This window comes from Pangasianodon hypophthalmus, chromosome 13 (assembly GCF_027358585.1).
Source record: "Pangasianodon hypophthalmus isolate fPanHyp1 chromosome 13, fPanHyp1.pri, whole genome shotgun sequence".
In the NCBI taxonomy this organism is placed as follows: Eukaryota; Metazoa; Chordata; class Actinopteri; order Siluriformes; family Pangasiidae; genus Pangasianodon; species Pangasianodon hypophthalmus.
This window is the reverse complement of record NC_069722.1, coordinates 2,930,579-2,954,178: the sequence shown is the minus strand read 5'-3', so window position 1 is coordinate 2,954,178 and position 23,600 is coordinate 2,930,579. Positions and strand designations below refer to the sequence as shown.

The following is a 23,600-nucleotide window of genomic DNA, read 5'->3' as shown; positions in this document are numbered from 1 at the left end:
ATAATAATTATATACATTTATTCACGTTTAACAGGATACTGCCACAAAAGAAAAACTTACTTGAGCACACAACTCCAGCATCTTCACCATGTCCACAGTTCTCTATTCCAAATCCATTGTGTGAGCACTGATCTATGTAGCTCTCAGTTCCATTACACTGCACATTATCCAGCCAGGTTGGTTCACTTCCCTCGCCAAAGTGGGCACTTTGAGGAGCGCTGACGGCTTTACCACATCCAAGCTGTCTACACACCACCTCTGCATCCTTTAAGTCCCAATCATCATCACACACTGTTCCCCACTGGGCTCTGTGCTGGATCTCCACTCGACCGCAACAGCTCCTCGGCCCATTCACCACTCTGATCTCATAACAGCCTGATTTATTATGTAAAAAGACAGAAGGTTTTACTAATTAATCATTTTTCTGTCAGCAACGCTCATGAGCTCTACAGTGAAATAATACTAGAAGACTAGAAGCAGTTGAGATTACAGAAAATTTTGCGCTTCCCTAGTTTTAATTCTTGTATGCTTGAGAATAGTGAATTTGTTCAACAGAATAAAACGCGTAGCTATTAAAAAGAAACGTGGCTATTGGAAAACGAGCCTTTCTGGAGTAAAAGCTATGTAAGGTTTGCACGTTTTTTTCCTCAAAATGATTGCAGTCAGTGCAAAATATTTTAAGCCTGTTGATAAGTCCCTGCCACAGAAGGTTTACTCGAGTTGCTAGAAAGAATGGCATTTAAACTTGTCTTGATGCAAAAATTATTTTGTGCATAAATGGGAAGCATTAAAGCGTACACTATAATAGTGTCACTGTAGCTACTGAATAATTCACCATAGTTAGAACTCTCAAATCTAATCGGTCAGAAAGTGTTGGGTAATTTCTGTAACAACAGCTGTGACATTAGCGCATCTGCAAATCACAGATTTATATTAATGCGCTCATTCTACTATGTTATCATATTCACACAGGGATGCTGGCAGATGCTCCTGTAGGTACCCCACAACCAAACACAAGGAGCCCTCTTCTGTAACAGTAATAGAACGTCGTCAGACTGGTGAAGCAAAAAACGGATCTAGGCGCCAACGTCTGGCCTCTCTCTGGCTGTTTTCTGTGTGATGGGCTCTAAAAGAGAAGGCTCACACCTCTGTCTAGTCTGATGTGCCTCAGAGAACAGACAGTACTCATCAGTGGAAAATCAACCACTTCCACCCAGCAACACAGTTTTGTTAGTATTTCCCTTGTTGGGCAAGTTAACTGACATTGTTCAACCGTCATCTCTTTCAGTGGGTGGCAGAGTCACCACTATTTCTGAAGCCGACCAAACTGCAGATGAACCCTCAAACTGCATGTACGCATGACGATAAACTCAAACATGGTGCATTGCTGTTCGCACAGAGTGGATCCTTGACAGATGCTAACTGCACACACATGGACAAGCTGGATACTACATTGCCGTTCAGAGCGCGAAAAGGATCGGAAGGATCGAGCCACATACGTCTTCACTACGAACTGTATACTACACAAATGAGATGGTACATATTGGACAGGAGAAGAAAGTACTGCTTAGAATTGTTTGTATGTAGTTTCAGCTGTTATGATTTTGAATCTAAAAACCAAGTTTACAATCAGCTTTCTTTTAAACAAAGAGATTCCCGTGCACTGCTGCAAATCTCCCCTCTCTGACCTCTCTCATCTTTGCACGCGATCTCACTCCACTTAACATCATAATCACTTAGTCAGTGATCTATGTTTTACCGAGGAGGAATAAGCCCCCAAGTTCTGTTTTTCCATTAAAGTTCCTGCACTTTGGAACATTGTTTTTGTAAGTGGCACCATTGCTATAGTTTCTATTACTGGCCATCTGCCACGTGTGGAGTCTTTGACGCCCATGCCATATTTTTCTCCCTATTGTTCTTTTGTCTCACATACTATACCCCAAACGGGAACACAAGAACAAACATCAGGCCTGGCTGGTATAAATGGGCAAGAAGGGCTAAGCCATGTCTCTTTTTCAGGAAAAAAATATAAGGTAGAGTTTTTGGAATCCACATAATCTTATTTGCAATTAACAAAAAATATTTTTTTTTACTGCATTTCATTTAGTAAAGAACAAATTATTTTTAATATACCTTTCACAGTGATGGCCAGCAGTTTGGTGGAAGTAAAGGTACGTGAAGACACGTTAACTTCATAAGTACAGTTGTAGTTTCCCTGATGGACACAATCTGCCTTAGGAAAAAGGAAGACAGCTGAGTGATTAACAGCTGACTGAGTCCTGGTGATGTTGGATCCGCTGATCGCCAAGTGAAAGGAACCTCCTGGATACTGAGCTTTAATGGAGCAAATGACGGAGAATCCGTAGCCAATAGTCACTTCTGGTCCGTTAGGCCCCCAGTGGAACCATCCACCAGTGGCAGTGAAGGAGATGTTGGGCTGCTGTAAGTTTACTAGAGAACAACAGGCATTGTTTGTTAGGAACCTCAAATATAAAAGCCAGTCAGTGTGAGTCTTACTGAAAATAATGAATGAACAGATCCAGACTGAACTACAATTTCAGACCCAATTACAAAAAGTTTGGAAAGGCTGACATTCTTCGTACTCGTGTGTGTATGTTGATCAGCCGTATCAAAAGTGCATTTCTGACACAGCTGATTTGTATTTAGTGACGCCGACAGAACTCTATAAAAGTTCAAGTGTACAGACTGCTGTGAGCACAAACTTAGCAATCAGGGTAAAGGCTGAAAAACAAAAGTGGACTTTAGTTTGATTTGAAAGGAATGATCAGGGTAAAGGATGATTCAGCCGCACCTTTCCTACTACAGACATCATTGCTACGCCTCTCCACGTCTCTGACCATCTCTTGGTATCCTTTACCATCACCCTCCCAATCCTGCCTAAACCCACCAGCCATCTATACTTCTCTCCTACTCGTAAAAACCTCCACTCTATCTCCCCTCCCTCCATAGCTTCCTGCACCCTATCATCCCTTCCTGTCCCTCAATCCTTTTCCTCCCTACCATTGGAGCTAGCCACTGACACTTTCCTCTCCTCACTTTCCTCATCCATGGACCTCCTCTGTCCTCTATCTTCTAAACCCAGGAAGATTTCTTGCCCTGCTCCTTGGCTATCGTGCCCTGCTCCTTGGCTACTGTGTCTTGCAGTAATTGGAGAGAATTAAGAACAGAAGAGAGAGGAAGTGGAAGAAATCGCAACTCGACACAGATCTTGTCTCTTCGCGTGCTCTCCTGTCCAAACTTTCATCTGAAGTGACTTCTGCTAAGACTGCCTTCTACAAAGAAAAGCTGGAATCCTCTGCACAAGATCCTCGCAAGCTCCACAACATCTTTTCTTCACTACTCAACCCACCGGCTCCTCCTGCTCCATCCTCCCTGACTGCTGAAGACTTTGCCACTTTTCATGATGAGAAGATTGGAAAAATTTGCCAGACATTCACTTCTACTCCTACTCCTACACTACACACTGAGGATTCTCCTTCTTATTCGCTGACACAGTTTTCTAAACTAACGACAGAAGAGATCCTGCAAATCATTTTATCCTGCAATCCTACCACCTGCCCATTGGAGCCAATCCCTTCCACAATGCTCCAGACCATCTCTCAAGACCTCCTCCCCTTCATCACCACTATCATCAATGGCTCCATAACATCTGGTCATGTACCAAACTCATTCAAGAGAGCAAGGGTTATTCCCAAGCTGAAGAAACCCACTCTACAGCCCTCTGACATCAGCAACTACCGACCGGTATCACTTCTCTCTTTTCTTTCTAAAACCCTTGAACGAACCGTCTACAATCAGCTGTCTTGCTATCTCTCACAGAACAACCTCCAAGATCCCAATCAGTCTGGCTTCAAATCGGCACACTCCACAGAGACTGCCTTTTGGCCGTCACTGAGAAGCTACGTGCTGCTAGATCAGCCAAACTGTCTTCAGTCCTCATCCTCCTTGAACTTTCAGCAGCGTTTGACACAGTGAACCGCAAGACTCTCTTGTCCACCCTCATGAGCCTAGGAATTCGTGGTGCAGCATGGCAATGGTTTGCTTCCTACCTGGAAGGTTGGTCATATCAGGTGACATGGAGGGGATCCACATCTGCTCCCCGCAGACTCTCCACTGGTGTCCCACAAGGCTCAGTACTTGGTCCTCTCCTGTTCTCCCTCTATAACCGACCTCTTGGTGCGGTCCTATCCTCACATGGGTTTTCATACCACTGCTATGCAGATGACACTCAACTCATCCTCTCCTTCCCTCCCTCAGACACTCATGTTTCTGCTCGGGTAGCAGCATGTCTGGCAGACATCTCATCATGGATGAAGGCTCATCAGCTGAAACTTAATCCCACCAAAACTGAACTGCTGTTCATCCCAGGTGATTCATCCCCATCTCAGGATCTTGCAATCTCCCTAGACAATTCTCTGATCTTGCCTTCGGTTACTGCACACAACCTTGGGGTAACCATGGACAATCAACTGTCCTTCTCCTCTCACATTGCTAATCTGACAATGCTCATGTCGATTTCTCCTTTATAACATCAGAAGAATTCGTCCATTTCTTTCCACACAGGCCACTCAGGTGCTTGTTCAATCCCTTGTCATTTCAAGACTGGACTACTGCAACTCACCCCTGGCAGGTCCAAAATGCAGCTGCACGATTGGTTTTCAACCTTCCTAAATTTTCACACACCACCCCATTGCTACGCTCCCTCCACTGGCTTCCTGTAGCTGCCCGCATCAGATTTAAAACACCGACGCTTGCCTACAAAGCCAAAAACGGACCAGCACCCACTTATCTCAAAGCACTTTTCACACCTCGCACGGCACCACGATCGGAGGGATCCTCTAGCACTGCTCGACTGGTCCCACCATCTCTCAGGGTACAAGGAAGGCATGCATCGAGACACTTCTCTGTTCTGGCACCAAGGTGGTGGAATGAACTTCCCCTAGATGTCTGAACAGCTGAGTCACTGGCAGTCTTCAAACGACATCTAAAGACTTACCCCTTCATAAAGTACTTAAGTTAGCACTTACCAAAAAAAAAGAAAAAAAAAGAATGTATTGTCTGAGCGCTTGTCTGTTACCTCCCCAACAGAGTTTTGGACTGATGGTTTTGCGAGTTTGTGACCTAGTCAGCCAATATCAGAATGTATTCTTGATAGACTCCAAAGCACTATTGTAAGTCGCTCTGGATAAGGGAGGCTGCCAAATGCCATAAATGTAAAATGTAAATGTAAATATCCAGCATTATATTAATGATGAGGTACTGACAGGTAGTAGAATATTTTAGCCCTCCTATTCAACCATTACTACCATTACTAACATTATTTATGTGTTAGATTTGTTAATTAAGATAATTAAAAAATATTTAAATTATGAGTAATCAATTAAATTTATTAAACTATTAATCGATCACTTAATGCTGTTCAGAATAAGGTCCTCTCTCCACTTACCTACAGTGATGTTAATGGAGTTGCTCCTGGATGATATGGAGGTACTTTCCCTGTATGAATAGACACAGGTGTACTGGCCCTGATGTGAGGCATCTACAGTCAGAGTAAATGTTGTTGTAGAATCTGCAGTTTGTGTCATTATTGATGTCCCAGTTTTATACAAACTGAAGTCTACAGAGATGCACGTTGGGCCGGGTGTGGTACATGTGAGCTGAAGGACTTCTCCAGGTGAGACCACAGAGTTTGGGGAGATCCAAGTCAATGTGGGAGCCTGCAAGTCTTATAACAAAAAAATATATAATAATAATTATATACATTTATTCACGTTTAACAGGATACTGCCACAAAAGAAAAACTTACTTGAGCACACAACTCCAGCATCTTCACCATGTCCACAGTTCTCTATTCCAAATCCATTGTGTGAGCACTGATCTATGTAGCTCTCAGTTCCATTACACTGCACATTATCCAGCCAGGTTGGTTCACTTCCCTCGCCAAAGTGGGCACTTTGAGGAGCGCTGACGGCTTTACCACATCCAAGCTGTCTACACACCACCTCTGCATCCTTTAAGTCCCAATCATCATCACACACTGTTCCCCACTGGGCTCTGTGCTGGATCTCCACTCGACCGCAACAGCTCCTCGGCCCATTCACCACTCTGATCTCATAACAGCCTGATTTATTATGTAAAAAGACAGAAGGTTTTACTAATTAATCATTTTTCTGTCAGCAACGCTCATGAGCTCTACAGTGAAATAATACTAGAAGACTAGAAGCAGTTGAGATTACAGAAAATTTTGCGCTTCCCTAGTTTTAATTCTTGTATGCTTGAGAATAGTGAATTTGTTCAACAGAATAAAACGCGTAGCTATTAAAAAGAAACGTGGCTATTGGAAAACGAGCCTTTCTGGAGTAAAAGCTATGTAAGGTTTGCACGTTTTTTCCTCAAAATGATTGCAGTCAGTGCAAAATATTTTAAGCCTGTTGATAAGTCCCTGCCACAGAAGGTTTACTCGAGTTGCTAGAAAGAATGGCATTTAAACTTGTCTTGATGCAAAAATTATTTTGTGCATAAATGGGAAGCATTAAAGCGTACACTATAATAGTGTCACTGTAGCTACTGAATAATTCACCATAGTTAGAACTCTCAAATCTAATCGGTCAGAAAGTGTTGGGTAATTTCTGTAACAACAGCTGTGACATTAGCGCATCTGCAAATCACAGATTTATATTAATGCGCTCATTCTACTATGTTATCATATTCACACAGGGATGCTGGCAGATGCTCCTGTAGGTACCCCACAACCAAACACAAGGAGCCCTCTTCTGTAACAGTAATAGAACGTCGTCAGACTGGTGAAGCAAAAAACGGATGTAGGCGCCAATGTCTGGCCTCTCTCTGGCTGTTTTCTGTGTGATGGGCTCTAAAAGAGAAGGCTCACACCTCTGTCTAGTCTGATGTGCCTCAGAGAACAGACAGTACTCATCAGTGGAAAATCAACCACTTCCACCCAGCAACACAGTTTTGTTAGTATTTCCCTTGTTGGGCAAGTTAACTGACATTGTTCAACCGTCATCTCTTTCAGTGGGTGGCAGAGTCACCACTATTTCTGAAGCCGACCAAACTGCAGATGAACCCTCAAACTGCATGTACGCATGACGATAAACTCAAACATGGTGCATTGCTGTTCGCACAGAGTGGATCCTTGACAGATGCTAACTGCACACACATGGACAAGCTGGATACTACATTGCCGTTCAGAGCGCGAAAAGGATCGGAAGGATCGAGCCACATACGTCTTCACTACGAACTGTATACTACACAAATGAGATGGTACATATTGGACAGGAGAAGAAAGTACTGCTTAGAATTGTTTGTATGTAGTTTCAGCTGTTATGATTTTGAATCTAAAAACCAAGTTTACAATCAGCTTTCTTTTAAACAAAGAGATTCCCGTGCACTGCTGCAAATCTCCCCTCTCTGACCTCTCTCATCTTTGCACGCGATCTCACTCCACTTAACATCATAATCACTTAGTCAGTGATCTATGTTTTACCGAGGAGGAATAAGCCCCCAAGTTCTGTTTTTCCATTAAAGTTCCTGCACTTTGGAACATTGTTTTTGTAAGTGGCACCATTGCTATAGTTTCTATTACTGGCCATCTGCCACGTGTGGAGTCTTTGACGCCCATGCCATATTTTTCTCCCTATTGTTCTTTTGTCTCACATACTATACCCCAAACGGGAACACAAGAACAAACATCAGGCCTGGCTGGTATAAATGGGCAAGAAGGGCTAAGCCATGTCTCTTTTTCAGGAAAAAAATATAAGGTAGAGTTTTTGGAATCCACATAATCTTATTTGCAATTAACAAAAAATATTTTTTTTTACTGCATTTCATTTAGTAAAGAACAAATTATTTTTAATATACCTTTCACAGTGATGGCCAGCAGTTTGGTGGAAGTAAAGGTACGTGAAGACACGTTAACTTCATAAGTACAGTTGTAGTTTCCCTGATGGACACAATCTGCCTTAGGAAAAAGGAAGACAGCTGAGTGATTAACAGCTGACTGAGTCCTGGTGATGTTGGATCCGCTGATCGCCAAGTGAAAGGAACCTCCTGGATACTGAGCTTTAATGGAGCAAATGACGGAGAATCCGTAGCCAATAGTCACTTCTGGTCCGTTAGGCCCCCAGTGGAACCATCCACCAGTGGCAGTGAAGGAGATGTTGGGCTGCTGTAAGTTTACTAGAGAACAACAGGCATTGTTTGTTAGGAACCTCAAATATAAAAGCCAGTCAGTGTGAGTCTTACTGAAAATAATGAATGAACAGATCCAGACTGAACTACAATTTCAGACCCAATTACAAAAAGTTTGGAAAGGGTGACATTCTTCGTACTCGTGTGTGTATGTTGATCAGCCGTATCAAAAGTGCATTTCTGACACAGCTGATTTGTATTTAGTGACGCCGACAGAACTCCATAAAAGTTCAAGTGTACAGACTGCTGTGAGCACAAACTTAGCAATCAGGGTAAAGGCTGAAAAACAAAAGTGGACTTTAGTTTGATTTGAAAGGAATGATCAGGGTAAAGGATGATTCAGCCGCACCTTTCCTACTACAGACATCATTGCTACGCCTCTCCACGTCTCTGACCATCTCTTGGTATCCTTTACCATCACCCTCCCAATCCTGCCTAAACCCACCAGCCATCTATACTTCTCTCCTACTCGTAAAAACCTCCACTCTATCTCCCCTCCCTCCATAGCTTCCTGCACCCTATCATCCCTTCCTGTCCCTCAATCCTTTTCCTCCCTACCATTGGAGCTAGCCACTGACACTTTCCTCTCCTCACCTTCCTCATCCATGGACCTCCTCTGTCCTCTATCTTCTAAACCCAGGAAGATTTCTTGCCCTGCTCCTTGGCTATCGTGCCCTGCTCCGGCTACTGTGTCTTGCAGTAATTGGAGAGAATTAAGAACAGAAGAGAGAGGAAGTGGAAGAAATCGCAACTCGACACAGATCTTGTCTCTTCGCGTGCTCTCCTGTCCAAACTTTCATCTGAAGTGACTTCTGCTAAGACTGCCTTCTACAAAGAAAAGCTGGAATCCTCTGCACAAGATCCTCGCAAGCTCCACAACATCTTTTCTTCACTACTCAACCCACCGGCTCCTCCTGCTCCATCCTCCCTGACTGCTGAAGACTTTGCCACTTTTCATGATGAGAAGATTGGAAAAATTTGCCAGACATTCACTTCTACTCCTACTCCTACACTACACACTGAGGATTCTCCTTCTTATTCGCTGACACAGTTTTCTAAACTAACGACAGAAGAGATCCTGCAAATCATTTTATCCTGCAATCCTACCACCTGCCCATTGGAGCCAATCCCTTCCACAATGCTCCAGACCATCTCTCAAGACCTCCTCCCCTTCATCACCACTATCATCAATGGCTCCATAACATCTGGTCATGTACCAAACTCATTCAAGAGAGCAAGGGTTATTCCCATCCTGAAGAAACCCACTCTACAGCCCTCTGACATCAGCAACTACCGACCGGTATCACTTCTCTCTTTTCTTTCTAAAACCCTTGAACGAACCGTCTACAATCAGCTGTCTTGCTATCTCTCACAGAACAACCTCCAAGATCCCAATCAGTCTGGCTTCAAATCGGCACACTCCACAGAGACTGCCTTTTGGCCGTCACTGAGAAGCTACGTGCTGCTAGATCAGCCAAACTGTCTTCAGTCCTCATCCTCCTTGAACTTTCAGCAGCGTTTGACACAGTGAACCGCAAGACTCTCTTGTCCACCCTCATGAGCCTAGGAATTCGTGGTGCAGCATGGCAATGGTTTGCTTCCTACCTGGAAGGTTGGTCATATCAGGTGACATGGAGGGGATCCACATCTGCTCCCCGCAGACTCTCCACTGGTGTCCCACAAGGCTCAGTACTTGGTCCTCTCCTGTTCTCCCTCTATAACCGACCTCTTGGTGCGGTCCTATCCTCACATGGGTTTTCATACCACTGCTATGCAGATGACACTCAACTCATCCTCTCCTTCCCTCCCTCAGACACTCATGTTTCTGCTCGGGTAGCAGCATGTCTGGCAGACATCTCATCATGGATGAAGGCTCATCAGCTGAAACTTAATCCCACCAAAACTGAACTGCTGTTCATCCCAGGTGATTCATCCCCATCTCAGGATCTTGCAATCTCCCTAGACAATTCTCTGATCTTGCCTTCGGTTACTGCACACAACCTTGGGGTAACCATGGACAATCAACTGTCCTTCTCCTCTCACATTGCTAATCTGACAATGCTCATGTCGATTTCTCCTTTATAACATCAGAAGAATTCGTCCATTTCTTTCCACACAGGCCACTCAGGTGCTTGTTCAATCCCTTGTCATTTCAAGACTGGACTACTGCAACTCACCCCTGGCAGGTCCAAAATGCAGCTGCACGATTGGTTTTCAACCTTCCTAAATTTTCACACACCACCCCATTGCTACGCTCCCTCCACTGGCTTCCTGTAGCTGCCCGCATCAGATTTAAAACACCGACGCTTGCCTACAAAGCCAAAAACGGACCAGCACCCACTTATCTCAAAGCACTTTTCACACCTCGCACGGCACCACGATCGGAGGGATCCTCTAGCACTGCTCGACTGGTCCCACCATCTCTCAGGGTACAAGGAAGGCATGCATCGAGACACTTCTCTGTTCTGGCACCAAGGTGGTGGAATGAACTTCCCCTAGATGTCTGAACAGCTGAGTCACTGGCAGTCTTCAAACGACATCTAAAGACTTACCCCTTCATAAAGTACTTAAGTTAGCACTTACCAAAAAAAAAGAAAAAAAAAGAATGTATTGTCTGAGCGCTTGTCTGTTACCTCCCCAACAGAGTTTTGGACTGATGGTTTTGCGAGTTTGTGACCTAGTCAGCCAATATCAGAATGTATTCTTGATAGACTCCAAAGCACTATTGTAAGTCGCTCTGGATAAGGGAGGCTGCCAAATGCCATAAATGTAAAATGTAAATGTAAATATCCAGCATTATATTAATGATGAGGTACTGACAGGTAGTAGAATATTTTAGCCCTCCTATTCAACCATTACTACCATTACTAACATTATTTATGTGTTAGATTTGTTAATTAAGATAATTAAAAAATATTTAAATTATGAGTAATCAATTAAATTTATTAAACTATTAATCGATCACTTAATGCTGTTCAGAATAAGGTCCTCTCTCCACTTACCTACAGTGATGTTAATGGAGTTGCTCCTGGATGATATGGAGGTACTTTCCCTGTATGAATAGACACAGGTGTACTGGCCCTGATGTGAGGCATCTACAGTCAGAGTAAATGTTGTTGTAGAATCTGCAGTTTGTGTCATTATTGATGTCCCAGTTTTATACAAACTGAAGTCTACAGAGATGCACGTTGGGCCGGGTGTGGTACATGTGAGCTGAAGGACTTCTCCAGGTGAGACCACAGAGTTTGGGGAGATCCAAGTCAATGTGGGAGCCTGCAAGTCTTATAACAAAAAAATATATAATAATAATTATATACATTTATTCACGTTTAACAGGATACTGCCACAAAAGAAAAACTTACTTGAGCACACAACTCCAGCATCTTCACCATGTCCACAGTTCTCTATTCCAAATCCATTGTGTGAGCACTGATCTATGTAGCTCTCAGTTCCATTACACTGCACATTATCCAGCCAGGTTGGTTCACTTCCCTCGCCAAAGTGGGCACTTTGAGGAGCGCTGACGGCTTTACCACATCCAAGCTGTCTACACACCACCTCTGCATCCTTTAAGTCCCAGTCATCATCACACACTGTTCCCCACTGGGCTCTGTGCTGGATCTCCACTCGACCGCAACAGCTCCTCGGCCCATTCACCACTCTGATCTCATTACAGCCTGATTTATTATGTAAAAAGACAGAAGGTTTTACTAATTAATCATTTTTCTGTCAGCAACGCTCATGAGCTCTACAGTGAAATAATACTAGAAGACTAGAAGCAGTTGAGATTACAGAAAATTTTGCGCTTCCCTAGTTTTAATTCTTGTATGCTTGAGAATAGTGAATTTGTTCAACAGAATAAAACGCGTAGCTATTAAAAAGAAACGTGGCTATTGGAAAACGAGCCTTTCTGGAGTAAAAGCTATGTAAGGTTTGCACGTTTTTTCCTCAAAATGATTGCAGTCAGTGCAAAATATTTTAAGCCTGTTGATAAGTCCCTGCCACAGAAGGTTTACTCGAGTTGCTAGAAAGAATGGCATTTAAACTTGTCTTGATGCAAAAATTATTTTGTGCATAAATGGGAAGCATTAAAGCGTACACTATAATAGTGTCACTGTAGCTACTGAATAATTCACCATAGTTAGAACTCTCAAATCTAATCGGTCAGAAAGTGTTGGGTAATTTCTGTAACAACAGCTGTGACATTAGCGCATCTGCAAATCACAGATTTATATTAATGCGCTCATTCTACTATGTTATCATATTCACACAGGGATGCTGGCCATGACATCTGGTCATGTACCAAACTCATTCAAGAGAGCAAGGGTTATTCCCATCCTGAAGAAACCCACTCTACAGCCCTCTGACATCAGCAACTACCGACCGGTATCACTTCTCTCTTTTCTTTCTAAAACCCTTGAACGAACCGTCTACAATCAGCTGTCTTGCTATCTCTCACAGAACAACCTCCAAGATCCCAATCAGTCTGGCTTCAAATCGGCACACTCCACAGAGACTGCCTTTTGGCCGTCACTGAGAAGCTACGTGCTGCTAGATCAGCCAAACTGTCTTCAGTCCTCATCCTCCTTGAACTTTCAGCAGCGTTTGACACAGTGAACCGCAAGACTCTCTTGTCCACCCTCATGAGCCTAGGAATTCGTGGTGCAGCATGGCAATGGTTTGCTTCCTACCTGGAAGGTTGGTCATATCAGGTGACATGGAGGGGATCCACATCTGCTCCCCGCAGACTCTCCACTGGTGTCCCACAAGGCTCAGTACTTGGTCCTCTCCTGTTCTCCCTCTATAACCGACCTCTTGGTGCGGTCCTATCCTCACATGGGTTTTCATACCACTGCTATGCAGATGACACTCAACTCATCCTCTCCTTCCCTCCCTCAGACACTCATGTTTCTGCTCGGGTAGCAGCATGTCTGGCAGACATCTCATCATGGATGAAGGCTCATCAGCTGAAACTTAATCCCACCAAAACTGAACTGCTGTTCATCCCAGGTGATTCATCCCCATCTCAGGATCTTGCAATCTCCCTAGACAATTCTCTGATCTTGCCTTCGGTTACTGCACACAACCTTGGGGTAACCATGGACAATCAACTGTCCTTCTCCTCTCACATTGCTAATCTGACAATGCTCATGTCGATTTCTCCTTTATAACATCAGAAGAATTCGTCCATTTCTTTCCACACAGGCCACTCAGGTGCTTGTTCAATCCCTTGTCATTTCAAGACTGGACTACTGCAACTCACCCCTGGCAGGTCCAAAATGCAGCTGCACGATTGGTTTTCAACCTTCCTAAATTTTCACACACCACCCCATTGCTACGCTCCCTCCACTGGCTTCCTGTAGCTGCCCGCATCAGATTTAAAACACCGACGCTTGCCTACAAAGCCAAAAACGGACCAGCACCCACTTATCTCAAAGCACTTTTCACACCTCGCACGGCACCACGATCGGAGGGATCCTCTAGCACTGCTCGACTGGTCCCACCATCTCTCAGGGTACAAGGAAGGCATGCATCGAGACACTTCTCTGTTCTGGCACCAAGGTGGTGGAATGAACTTCCCCTAGATGTCTGAACAGCTGAGTCACTGGCAGTCTTCAAACGACATCTAAAGACTTACCCCTTCATAAAGTACTTAAGTTAGCACTTACCAAAAAAAAAGAAAAAAAAAGAATGTATTGTCTGAGCGCTTGTCTGTTACCTCCCCAACAGAGTTTTGGACTGATGGTTTTGCGAGTTTGTGACCTAGTCAGCCAATATCAGAATGTATTCTTGATAGACTCCAAAGCACTATTGTAAGTCGCTCTGGATAAGGGAGGCTGCCAAATGCCATAAATGTAAAATGTAAATGTAAATATCCAGCATTATATTAATGATGAGGTACTGACAGGTAGTAGAATATTTTAGCCCTCCTATTCAACCATTACTACCATTACTAACATTATTTATGTGTTAGATTTGTTAATTAAGATAATTAAAAAATATTTAAATTATGAGTAATCAATTAAATTTATTAAACTATTAATCGATCACTTAATGCTGTTCAGAATAAGGTCCTCTCTCCACTTACCTACAGTGATGTTAATGGAGTTGCTCCTGGATGATATGGAGGTACTTTCCCTGTATGAATAGACACAGGTGTACTGGCCCTGATGTGAGGCATCTACAGTCAGAGTAAATGTTGTTGTAGAATCTGCAGTTTGTGTCATTATTGATGTCCCAGTTTTATACAAACTGAAGTCTACAGAGATGCACGTTGGGCCGGGTGTGGTACATGTGAGCTGAAGGACTTCTCCAGGTGAGACCACAGAGTTTGGGGAGATCCAAGTCAATGTGGGAGCCTGCAAGTCTTATAACAAAAAAATATATAATAATAATTATATACATTTATTCACGTTTAACAGGATACTGCCACAAAAGAAAAACTTACTTGAGCACACAACTCCAGCATCTTCACCATGTCCACAGTTCTCTATTCCAAATCCATTGTGTGAGCACTGATCTATGTAGCTCTCAGTTCCATTACACTGCACATTATCCAGCCAGGTTGGTTCACTTCCCTCGCCAAAGTGGGCACTTTGAGGAGCGCTGACGGCTTTACCACATCCAAGCTGTCTACACACCACCTCTGCATCCTTTAAGTCCCAGTCATCATCACACACTGTTCCCCACTGGGCTCTGTGCTGGATCTCCACTCGACCGCAACAGCTCCTCGGCCCATTCACCACTCTGATCTCATTACAGCCTGATTTATTATGTAAAAAGACAGAAGGTTTTACTAATTAATCATTTTTCTGTCAGCAACGCTCATGAGCTCTACAGTGAAATAATACTAGAAGACTAGAAGCAGTTGAGATTACAGAAAATTTTGCGCTTCCCTAGTTTTAATTCTTGTATGCTTGAGAATAGTGAATTTGTTCAACAGAATAAAACGCGTAGCTATTAAAAAGAAACGTGGCTATTGGAAAACGAGCCTTTCTGGAGTAAAAGCTATGTAAGGTTTGCACGTTTTTTCCTCAAAATGATTGCAGTCAGTGCAAAATATTTTAAGCCTGTTGATAAGTCCCTGCCACAGAAGGTTTACTCGAGTTGCTAGAAAGAATGGCATTTAAACTTGTCTTGATGCAAAAATTATTTTGTGCATAAATGGGAAGCATTAAAGCGTACACTATAATAGTGTCACTGTAGCTACTGAATAATTCACCATAGTTAGAACTCTCAAATCTAATCGGTCAGAAAGTGTTGGGTAATTTCTGTAACAACAGCTGTGACATTAGCGCATCTGCAAATCACAGATTTATATTAATGCGCTCATTCTACTATGTTATCATATTCACACAGGGATGCTGGCAGATGCTCCTGTAGGTACCCCACAACCAAACACAAGGAGCCCTCTTCTGTAACAGTAATAGAACGTCGTCAGACTGGTGAAGCAAAAAACGGATCTAGGCGCCAATGTCTGGCCTCTCTCTGGCTGTTTTCTGTGTGATGGGCTCTAAAAGAGAAGGCTCACACCTCTGTCTAGTCTGATGTGCCTCAGAGAACAGACAGTACTCATCAGTGGAAAATCAACCACTTCCACCCAGCAACACAGTTTTGTTAGTATTTCCCTTGTTGGGCAAGTTAACTGACATTGTTCAACCGTCATCTCTTTCAGTGGGTGGCAGAGTCACCACTATTTCTGAAGCCGACCAAACTGCAGATGAACCCTCAAACTGCATGTACGCATGACGATAAACTCAAACATGGTGCATTGCTGTTCGCACAGAGTGGATCCTTGACAGATGCTAACTGCACACACATGGACAAGCTGGATACTACATTGCCGTTCAGAGCGCGAAAAGGATCGGAAGGATCGAGCCACATACGTCTTCACTACGAACTGTATACTACACAAATGAGATGGTACATATTGGACAGGAGAAGAAAGTACTGCTTAGAATTGTTTGTATGTAGTTTCAGCTGTTATGATTTTGAATCTAAAAACCAAGTTTACAATCAGCTTTCTTTTAAACAAAGAGATTCCCGTGCACTGCTGCAAATCTCCCCTCTCTGACCTCTCTCATCTTTGCACGCGATCTCACTCCACTTAACATCATAATCACTTAGTCAGTGATCTATGTTTTACCGAGGAGGAATAAGCCCCCAAGTTCTGTTTTTCCATTAAAGTTCCTGCACTTTGGAACATTGTTTTTGTAAGTGGCACCATTGCTATAGTTTCTATTACTGGCCATCTGCCACGTGTGGAGTCTTTGACGCCCATGCCATATTTTTCTCCCTATTGTTCTTTTGTCTCACATACTATACCCCAAACGGGAACACAAGAACAAACATCAGGCCTGGCTGGTATAAATGGGCAAGAAGGGCTAAGCCATGTCTCTTTTTCAGGAAAAAAATATAAGGTAGAGTTTTTGGAATCCACATAATCTTATTTGCAATTAACAAAAAATATTTTTTTTTACTGCATTTCATTTAGTAAAGAACAAATTATTTTTAATATACCTTTCACAGTGATGGCCAGCAGTTTGGTGGAAGTAAAGGTACGTGAAGACACGTTAACTTCATAAGTACAGTTGTAGTTTCCCTGATGGACACAATCTGCCTTAGGAAAAAGGAAGACAGCTGAGTGATTAACAGCTGACTGAGTCCTGGTGATGTTGGATCCGCTGATCGCCAAGTGAAAGGAACCTCCTGGATACTGAGCTTTAATGGAGCAAATGACGGAGAATCCGTAGCCAATAGTCACTTCTGGTCCGTTAGGCCCCCAGTGGAACCATCCACCAGTGGCAGTGAAGGAGATGTTGGGCTGCTGTAAGTTTACTAGAGAACAACAGGCATTGTTTGTTAGGAACCTCAAATATAAAAGCCAGTCAGTGTGAGTCTTACTGAAAATAATGAATGAACAGATCCAGACTGAACTACAATTTCAGACCCAATTACAAAAAGTTTGGAAAGGGTGACATTCTTCGTACTCGTGTGTGTATGTTGATCAGCCGTATCAAAAGTGCATTTCTGACACAGCTGATTTGTATTTAGTGACGCCGACAGAACTCCATAAAAGTTCAAGTGTACAGACTGCTGTGAGCACAAACTTAGCAATCAGGGTAAAGGCTGAAAAACAAAAGTGGACTTTAGTTTGATTTGAAAGGAATGATCAGGGTAAAGGATGATTCAGCCGCACCTTTCCTACTACAGACATCATTGCTACGCCTCTCCACGTCTCTGACCATCTCTTGGTATCCTTTACCATCACCCTCCCAATCCTGCCTAAACCCACCAGCCATCTATACTTCTCTCCTACTCGTAAAAACCTCCACTCTATCTCCCCTCCCTCCATAGCTTCCTGCACCCTATCATCCCTTCCTGTCCCTCAATCCTTTTCCTCCCTACCATTGGAGCTAGCCACTGACACTTTCCTCTCCTCACCTTCCTCATCCATGGACCTCCTCTGTCCTCTATCTTCTAAACCCAGGAAGATTTCTTGCCCTGCTCCTTGGCTATCGTGCCCTGCTCCTTGGCTACTGTGTCTTGCAGTAATTGGAGAGAATTAAGAACAGAAGAGAGAGGAAGTGGAAGAAATCGCAACTCGACACAGATCTTGTCTCTTCGCGTGCTCTCCTGTCCAAACTTTCATCTGAAGTGACTTCTGCTAAGACTGCCTTCTACAAAGAAAAGCTGGAATCCTCTGCACAAGATCCTCGCAAGCTCCACAACATCTTTTCTTCACTACTCAACCCACCGGCTCCTCCTGCTCCATCCTCCCTGACTGCTGAAGACTTTGCCACTTTTCATGATGAGAAGATTGGAAAAATTTGCCAGACATTCACTTCTACTCCTACTCCTACACTACACACTGAGGATTCTCCTTCTTATTCGCTGACACAGTTTTCTAAACTAACGACAGAAGAGATCCTGCAAATCATTTTATCCTGCAATCCTACCACCTGCCCATTGGAGCCAATCCCTTCCACAATGCTCCAGACCATCTCTCAAGACCTCCTCCCCTTCATCACCACTATCATCAATGGCTCCATAACATCTGGTCATGTACCAAACTCATTCAAGAGAGCAAGGGTTATTCCCATCCTGAAGAAACCCACTCTACAGCCCTCTGACATCAGCAACTACCGACCGGTATCACTTCTCTCTTTTCTTTCTAAAACCCTTGAACGAACCGTCTACAATCAGCTGTCTTGCTATCTCTCACAGAACAACCTCCAAGATCCCAATCAGTCTGGCTTCAAATCGGCACACTCCACAGAGACTGCCTTTTGGCCGTCACTGAGAAGCTACGTGCTGCTAGATCAGCCAAACTGTCTTCAGTCCTCATCCTCCTTGAACTTTCAGCAGCGTTTGACACAGTGAACCGCAAGACTCTCTTGTCCACCCTCATGAGCCTAGGAATTCGTGGTGCAGCATGGCAATGGTTTGCTTCCTACCTGGAAGGTTGGTCATATCAGGTGACATGGAGGGGATCCACATCTGCTCCCCGCAGACTCTCCACTGGTGTCCCACAAGGCTCAGTACTTGGTCCTCTCCTGTTCTCCCTCTATAACCGACCTCTTGGTGCGGTCCTATCCTCACATGGGTTTTCATACCACTGCTATGCAGATGACACTCAACTCATCCTCTCCTTCCCTCCCTCAGACACTCATGTTTCTGCTCGGGTAGCAGCATGTCTGGCAGACATCTCATCATGGATGAAGGCTCATCAGCTGAAACTTAATCCCACCAAAACTGAACTGCTGTTCATCCCAGGTGATTCATCCCCATCTCAGGATCTTGCAATCTCCCTAGACAATTCTCTGATCTTGCCTTCGGTTACTGCACACAACCTTGGGGTAACCATGGACAATCAACTGTCCTTCTCCTCTCACATTGCTAATCTGACAATGCTCATGTCGATTTCTCCTTTATAACATCAGAAGAATTCGTCCATTTCTTTCCACACAGGCCACTCAGGTGCTTGTTCAATCCCTTGTCATTTCAAGACTGGACTACTGCAACTCACCCCTGGCAGGTCCAAAATGCAGCTGCACGATTGGTTTTCAACCTTCCTAAATTTTCACACACCACCCCATTGCTACGCTCCCTCCACTGGCTTCCTGTAGCTGCCCGCATCAGATTTAAAACACCGACGCTTGCCTACAAAGCCAAAAACGGACCAGCACCCACTTATCTCAAAGCACTTTTCACACCTCGCACGGCACCACGATCGGAGGGATCCTCTAGCACTGCTCGACTGGTCCCACCATCTCTCAGGGTACAAGGAAGGCATGCATCGAGACACTTCTCTGTTCTGGCACCAAGGTGGTGGAATGAACTTCCCCTAGATGTCTGAACAGCTGAGTCACTGGCAGTCTTCAAACGACATCTAAAGACTTACCCCTTCATAAAGTACTTAAGTTAGCACTTACCAAAAAAAAAGAAAAAAAAAGAATGTATTGTCTGAGCGCTTGTCTGTTACCTCCCCAACAGAGTTTTGGACTGATGGTTTTGCGAGTTTGTGACCTAGTCAGCCAATATCAGAATGTATTCTTGATAGACTCCAAAGCACTATTGTAAGTCGCTCTGGATAAGGGAGGCTGCCAAATGCCATAAATGTAAAATGTAAATGTAAATATCCAGCATTATATTAATGATGAGGTACTGACAGGTAGTAGAATATTTTAGCCCTCCTATTCAACCATTACTACCATTACTAACATTATTTATGTGTTAGATTTGTTAATTAAGATAATTAAAAAATATTTAAATTATGAGTAATCAATTAAATTTATTAAACTATTAATCGATCACTTAATGCTGTTCAGAATAAGGTCCTCTCTCCACTTACCTACAGTGATGTTAATGGAGTTGCTCCTGGATGATATGGAGGTACTTTCCCTGTATGAATAGACACAGGTGTACTGGCCCTGATGTGAGGCATCTACAGTCAGAGTAAATGTTGTTGTAGAATCTGCAGTTTGTGTCATTATTGATGTCCCAGTTTTATACAAACTGAAGTCTACAGAGATGCACGTTGGGCCGGGTGTGGTACATGTGAGCTGAAGGACTTCTCCAGGTGAGACCACAGAGTTTGGGGAGATCCAAGTCAATGTGGGAGCCTGCAAGTCTTATAACAAAAAAATATATAATAATAATTATATACATTTATTCACGTTTAACAGGATACTGCCACAAAAGAAAAACTTACTTGAGCACACAACTCCAGCATCTTCACCATGTCCACAGTTCTCTATTCCAAATCCATTGTGTGAGCACTGATCTATGTAGCTCTCAGTTCCATTACACTGCACATTATCCAGCCAGGTTGGTTCACTTCCCTCGCCAAAGTGGGCACTTTGAGGAGCGCTGACGGCTTTACCACATCCAAGCTGTCTACACACCACCTCTGCATCCTTTAAGTCCCAGTCATCATCACACACTGTTCCCCACTGGGCTCTGTGCTGGATCTCCACTCGACCGCAACAGCTCCTCGGCCCATTCACCACTCTGATCTCATTACAGCCTGATTTATTATGTAAAAAGACAGAAGGTTTTACTAATTAATCATTTTTCTGTCAGCAACGCTCATGAGCTCTACAGTGAAATAATACTAGAAGACTAGAAGCAGTTGAGATTACAGAAAATTTTGCGCTTCCCTAGTTTTAATTCTTGTATGCTTGAGAATAGTGAATTTGTTCAACAGAATAAAACGCGTAGCTATTAAAAAGAAACGTGGCTATTGGAAAACGAGCCTTTCTGGAGTAAAAGCTATGTAAGGTTTGCACGTTTTTTCCTCAAAATGATTGCAGTCAGTGCAAAATATTTTAAGCCTGTTGATAAGTCCCTGCCACAGAAGGTTTACTCGAGTTGCTAGAAAGAATGGCATTTAAACTTGTCTTGATGCAAAAATTATTTTGTGCATAAATGGGAAGCATTAAAGCGTACACTATAATAGTGTCACTGTAGCTACTGAATAATTCACCATAGTTAGAACTCTCAAATCTAATCGGTCAGAAAGTGTTGGGTAATTTCTGTAACAACAGCTGTGACATTAGCGCATCTGCAAATCACAGATTTATATTAATGCGCTCATTCTACTATGTTATCATATTCACACAGGGATGCTGGCAGATGCTCCTGTAGGTACCCCACAACCAAACACAAGGAGCCCTCTTCTGTAACAGTAATAGAACGTCGTCAGACTGGTGAAGCAAAAAACGGATCTAGGCGCCAATGTCTGGCCTCTCTCTGGCTGTTTTCTGTGTGATGGGCTCTAAAAGAGAAGGCTCACACCTCTGTCTAGTCTGATGTGCCTCAGAGAACAGACAGTACTCATCAGTGGAAAATCAACCACTTCCACCCAGCAACACAGTTTTGTTAGTATTTCCCTTGTTGGGCAAGTTAACTGACATTGTTCAACCGTCATCTCTTTCAGTGGGTGGCAGAGTCACCACTATTTCTGAAGCCGACCAAACTGCAGATGAACCCTCAAACTGCATGTACGCATGACGATAAACTCAAACATGGTGCATTGCTGTTCGCACAGAGTGGATCCTTGACAGATGCTAACTGCACACACATGGACAAGCTGGATACTACATTGCCGTTCAGAGCGCGAAAAGGATCGGAAGGATCGAGCCACATACGTCTTCACTACGAACTGTATACTACACAAATGAGATGGTACATATTGGACAGGAGAAGAAAGTACTGCTTAGAATTGTTTGTATGTAGTTTCAGCTGTTATGATTTTGAATCTAAAAACCAAGTTTACAATCAGCTTTCTTTTAAACAAAGAGATTCCCGTGCACTGCTGCAAATCTCCCCTCTCTGACCTCTCTCATCTTTGCACGCGATCTCACTCCACTTAACATCATAATCACTTAGTCAGTGATCTATGTTTTACCGAGGAGGAATAAGCCCCCAAGTTCTGTTTTTCCATTAAAGTTCCTGCACTTTGGAACATTGTTTTTGTAAGTGGCACCATTGCTATAGTTTCTATTACTGGCCATCTGCCACGTGTGGAGTCTTTGACGCCCATACCATATTTTTCTCCCTATTGTTCTTTTGTCTCACATACTATACCCCAAACGGGAACACAAGAACAAACATCAGGCCTGGCTGGTATAAATGGGCAAGAAGGGCTAAGCCATGTCTCTTTTTCAGGAAAAAAATATAAGGTAGAGTTTTTGGAATCCACATAATCTTATTTGCAATTAACAAAAAATATTTTTTTTTACTGCATTTCATTTAGTAAAGAACAAATTATTTTTAATATACCTTTCACAGTGATGGCCAGCAGTTTGGTGGAAGTAAAGGTACGTGAAGACACGTTAACTTCATAAGTACAGTTGTAGTTTCCCTGATGGACACAATCTGCCTTAGGAAAAAGGAAGACAGCTGAGTGATTAACAGCTGACTGAGTCCTGGTGATGTTGGATCCGCTGATCGCCAAGTGAAAGGAACCTCCTGGATACTGAGCTTTAATGGAGCAAATGACGGAGAATCCGTAGCCAATAGTCACTTCTGGTCCGTTAGGCCCCCAGTGGAACCATCCACCAGTGGCAGTGAAGGAGATGTTGGGCTGCTGTAAGTTTACTAGAGAACAACAGGCATTGTTTGTTAGGAACCTCAAATATAAAAGCCAGTCAGTGTGAGTCTTACTGAAAATAATGAATGAACAGATCCAGACTGAACTACAATTTCAGACCCAATTACAAAAAGTTTGGAAAGGGTGACATTCTTCGTACTCGTGTGTGTATGTTGATCAGCCGTATCAAAAGTGCATTTCTGACACAGCTGATTTGTATTTAGTGACGCCGACAGAACTCCATAAAAGTTCAAGTGTACAGACTGCTGTGAGCACAAACTTAGCAATCAGGGTAAAGGCTGAAAAACAAAAGTGGACTTTAGTTTGATTTGAAAGGAATGATCAGGGTAAAGGATGATTCAGCCGCACCTTTCCTACTACAGACATCATTGCTACGCCTCTCCACGTCTCTGACCATCTCTTGGTATCCTTTACCATCACCCTCCCAATCCTGCCTAAACCCACCAGCCATCTATACTTCTCTCCTACTCGTAAAAACCTCCACTCTATCTCCCCTCCCTCCATAGCTTCCTGCACCCTATCATCCCTTCCTGTCCCTCAATCCTTTTCCTCCCTACCATTGGAGCTAGCCACTGACACTTTCCTCTCCTCACCTTCCTCATCCATGGACCTCCTCTGTCCTCTATCTTCTAAACCCAGGAAGATTTCTTGCCCTGCTCCTTGGCTATCGTGCCCTGCTCCTTGGCTACTGTGTCTTGCAGTAATTGGAGAGAATTAAGAACAGAAGAGAGAGGAAGTGGAAGAAATCGCAACT

General features: G+C 43.4%; 1 protein-coding gene across 1 annotated transcript in view; it reads right to left on the bottom strand.

The window, feature by feature from the left end:
- LOC117598987 (deleted in malignant brain tumors 1 protein-like) overlaps positions 1–23,600 on the bottom strand; it is a gene marked incomplete at its 5' end in the record, with an annotated part of 43,570 nt that overhangs the window by 11,677 nt on the left and 8,293 nt on the right. Inside the window, 10 exons of the mRNA XM_053239393.1 lie at positions 61–375; positions 5,828–6,142; positions 7,900–8,217; positions 11,232–11,510; positions 11,592–11,906; positions 14,678–14,992; positions 16,750–17,067; positions 20,084–20,362; positions 20,444–20,758; positions 22,516–22,833. Coding sequence (XP_053095368.1) covers positions 61–375; positions 5,828–6,142; positions 7,900–8,217; positions 11,232–11,510; positions 11,592–11,906; positions 14,678–14,992; positions 16,750–17,067; positions 20,084–20,362; positions 20,444–20,758; positions 22,516–22,833 — 3,087 coding nt within the window. The remainder of the gene's footprint in view (positions 1–60; positions 376–5,827; positions 6,143–7,899; positions 8,218–11,231; positions 11,511–11,591; positions 11,907–14,677; positions 14,993–16,749; positions 17,068–20,083; positions 20,363–20,443; positions 20,759–22,515; positions 22,834–23,600) is intronic.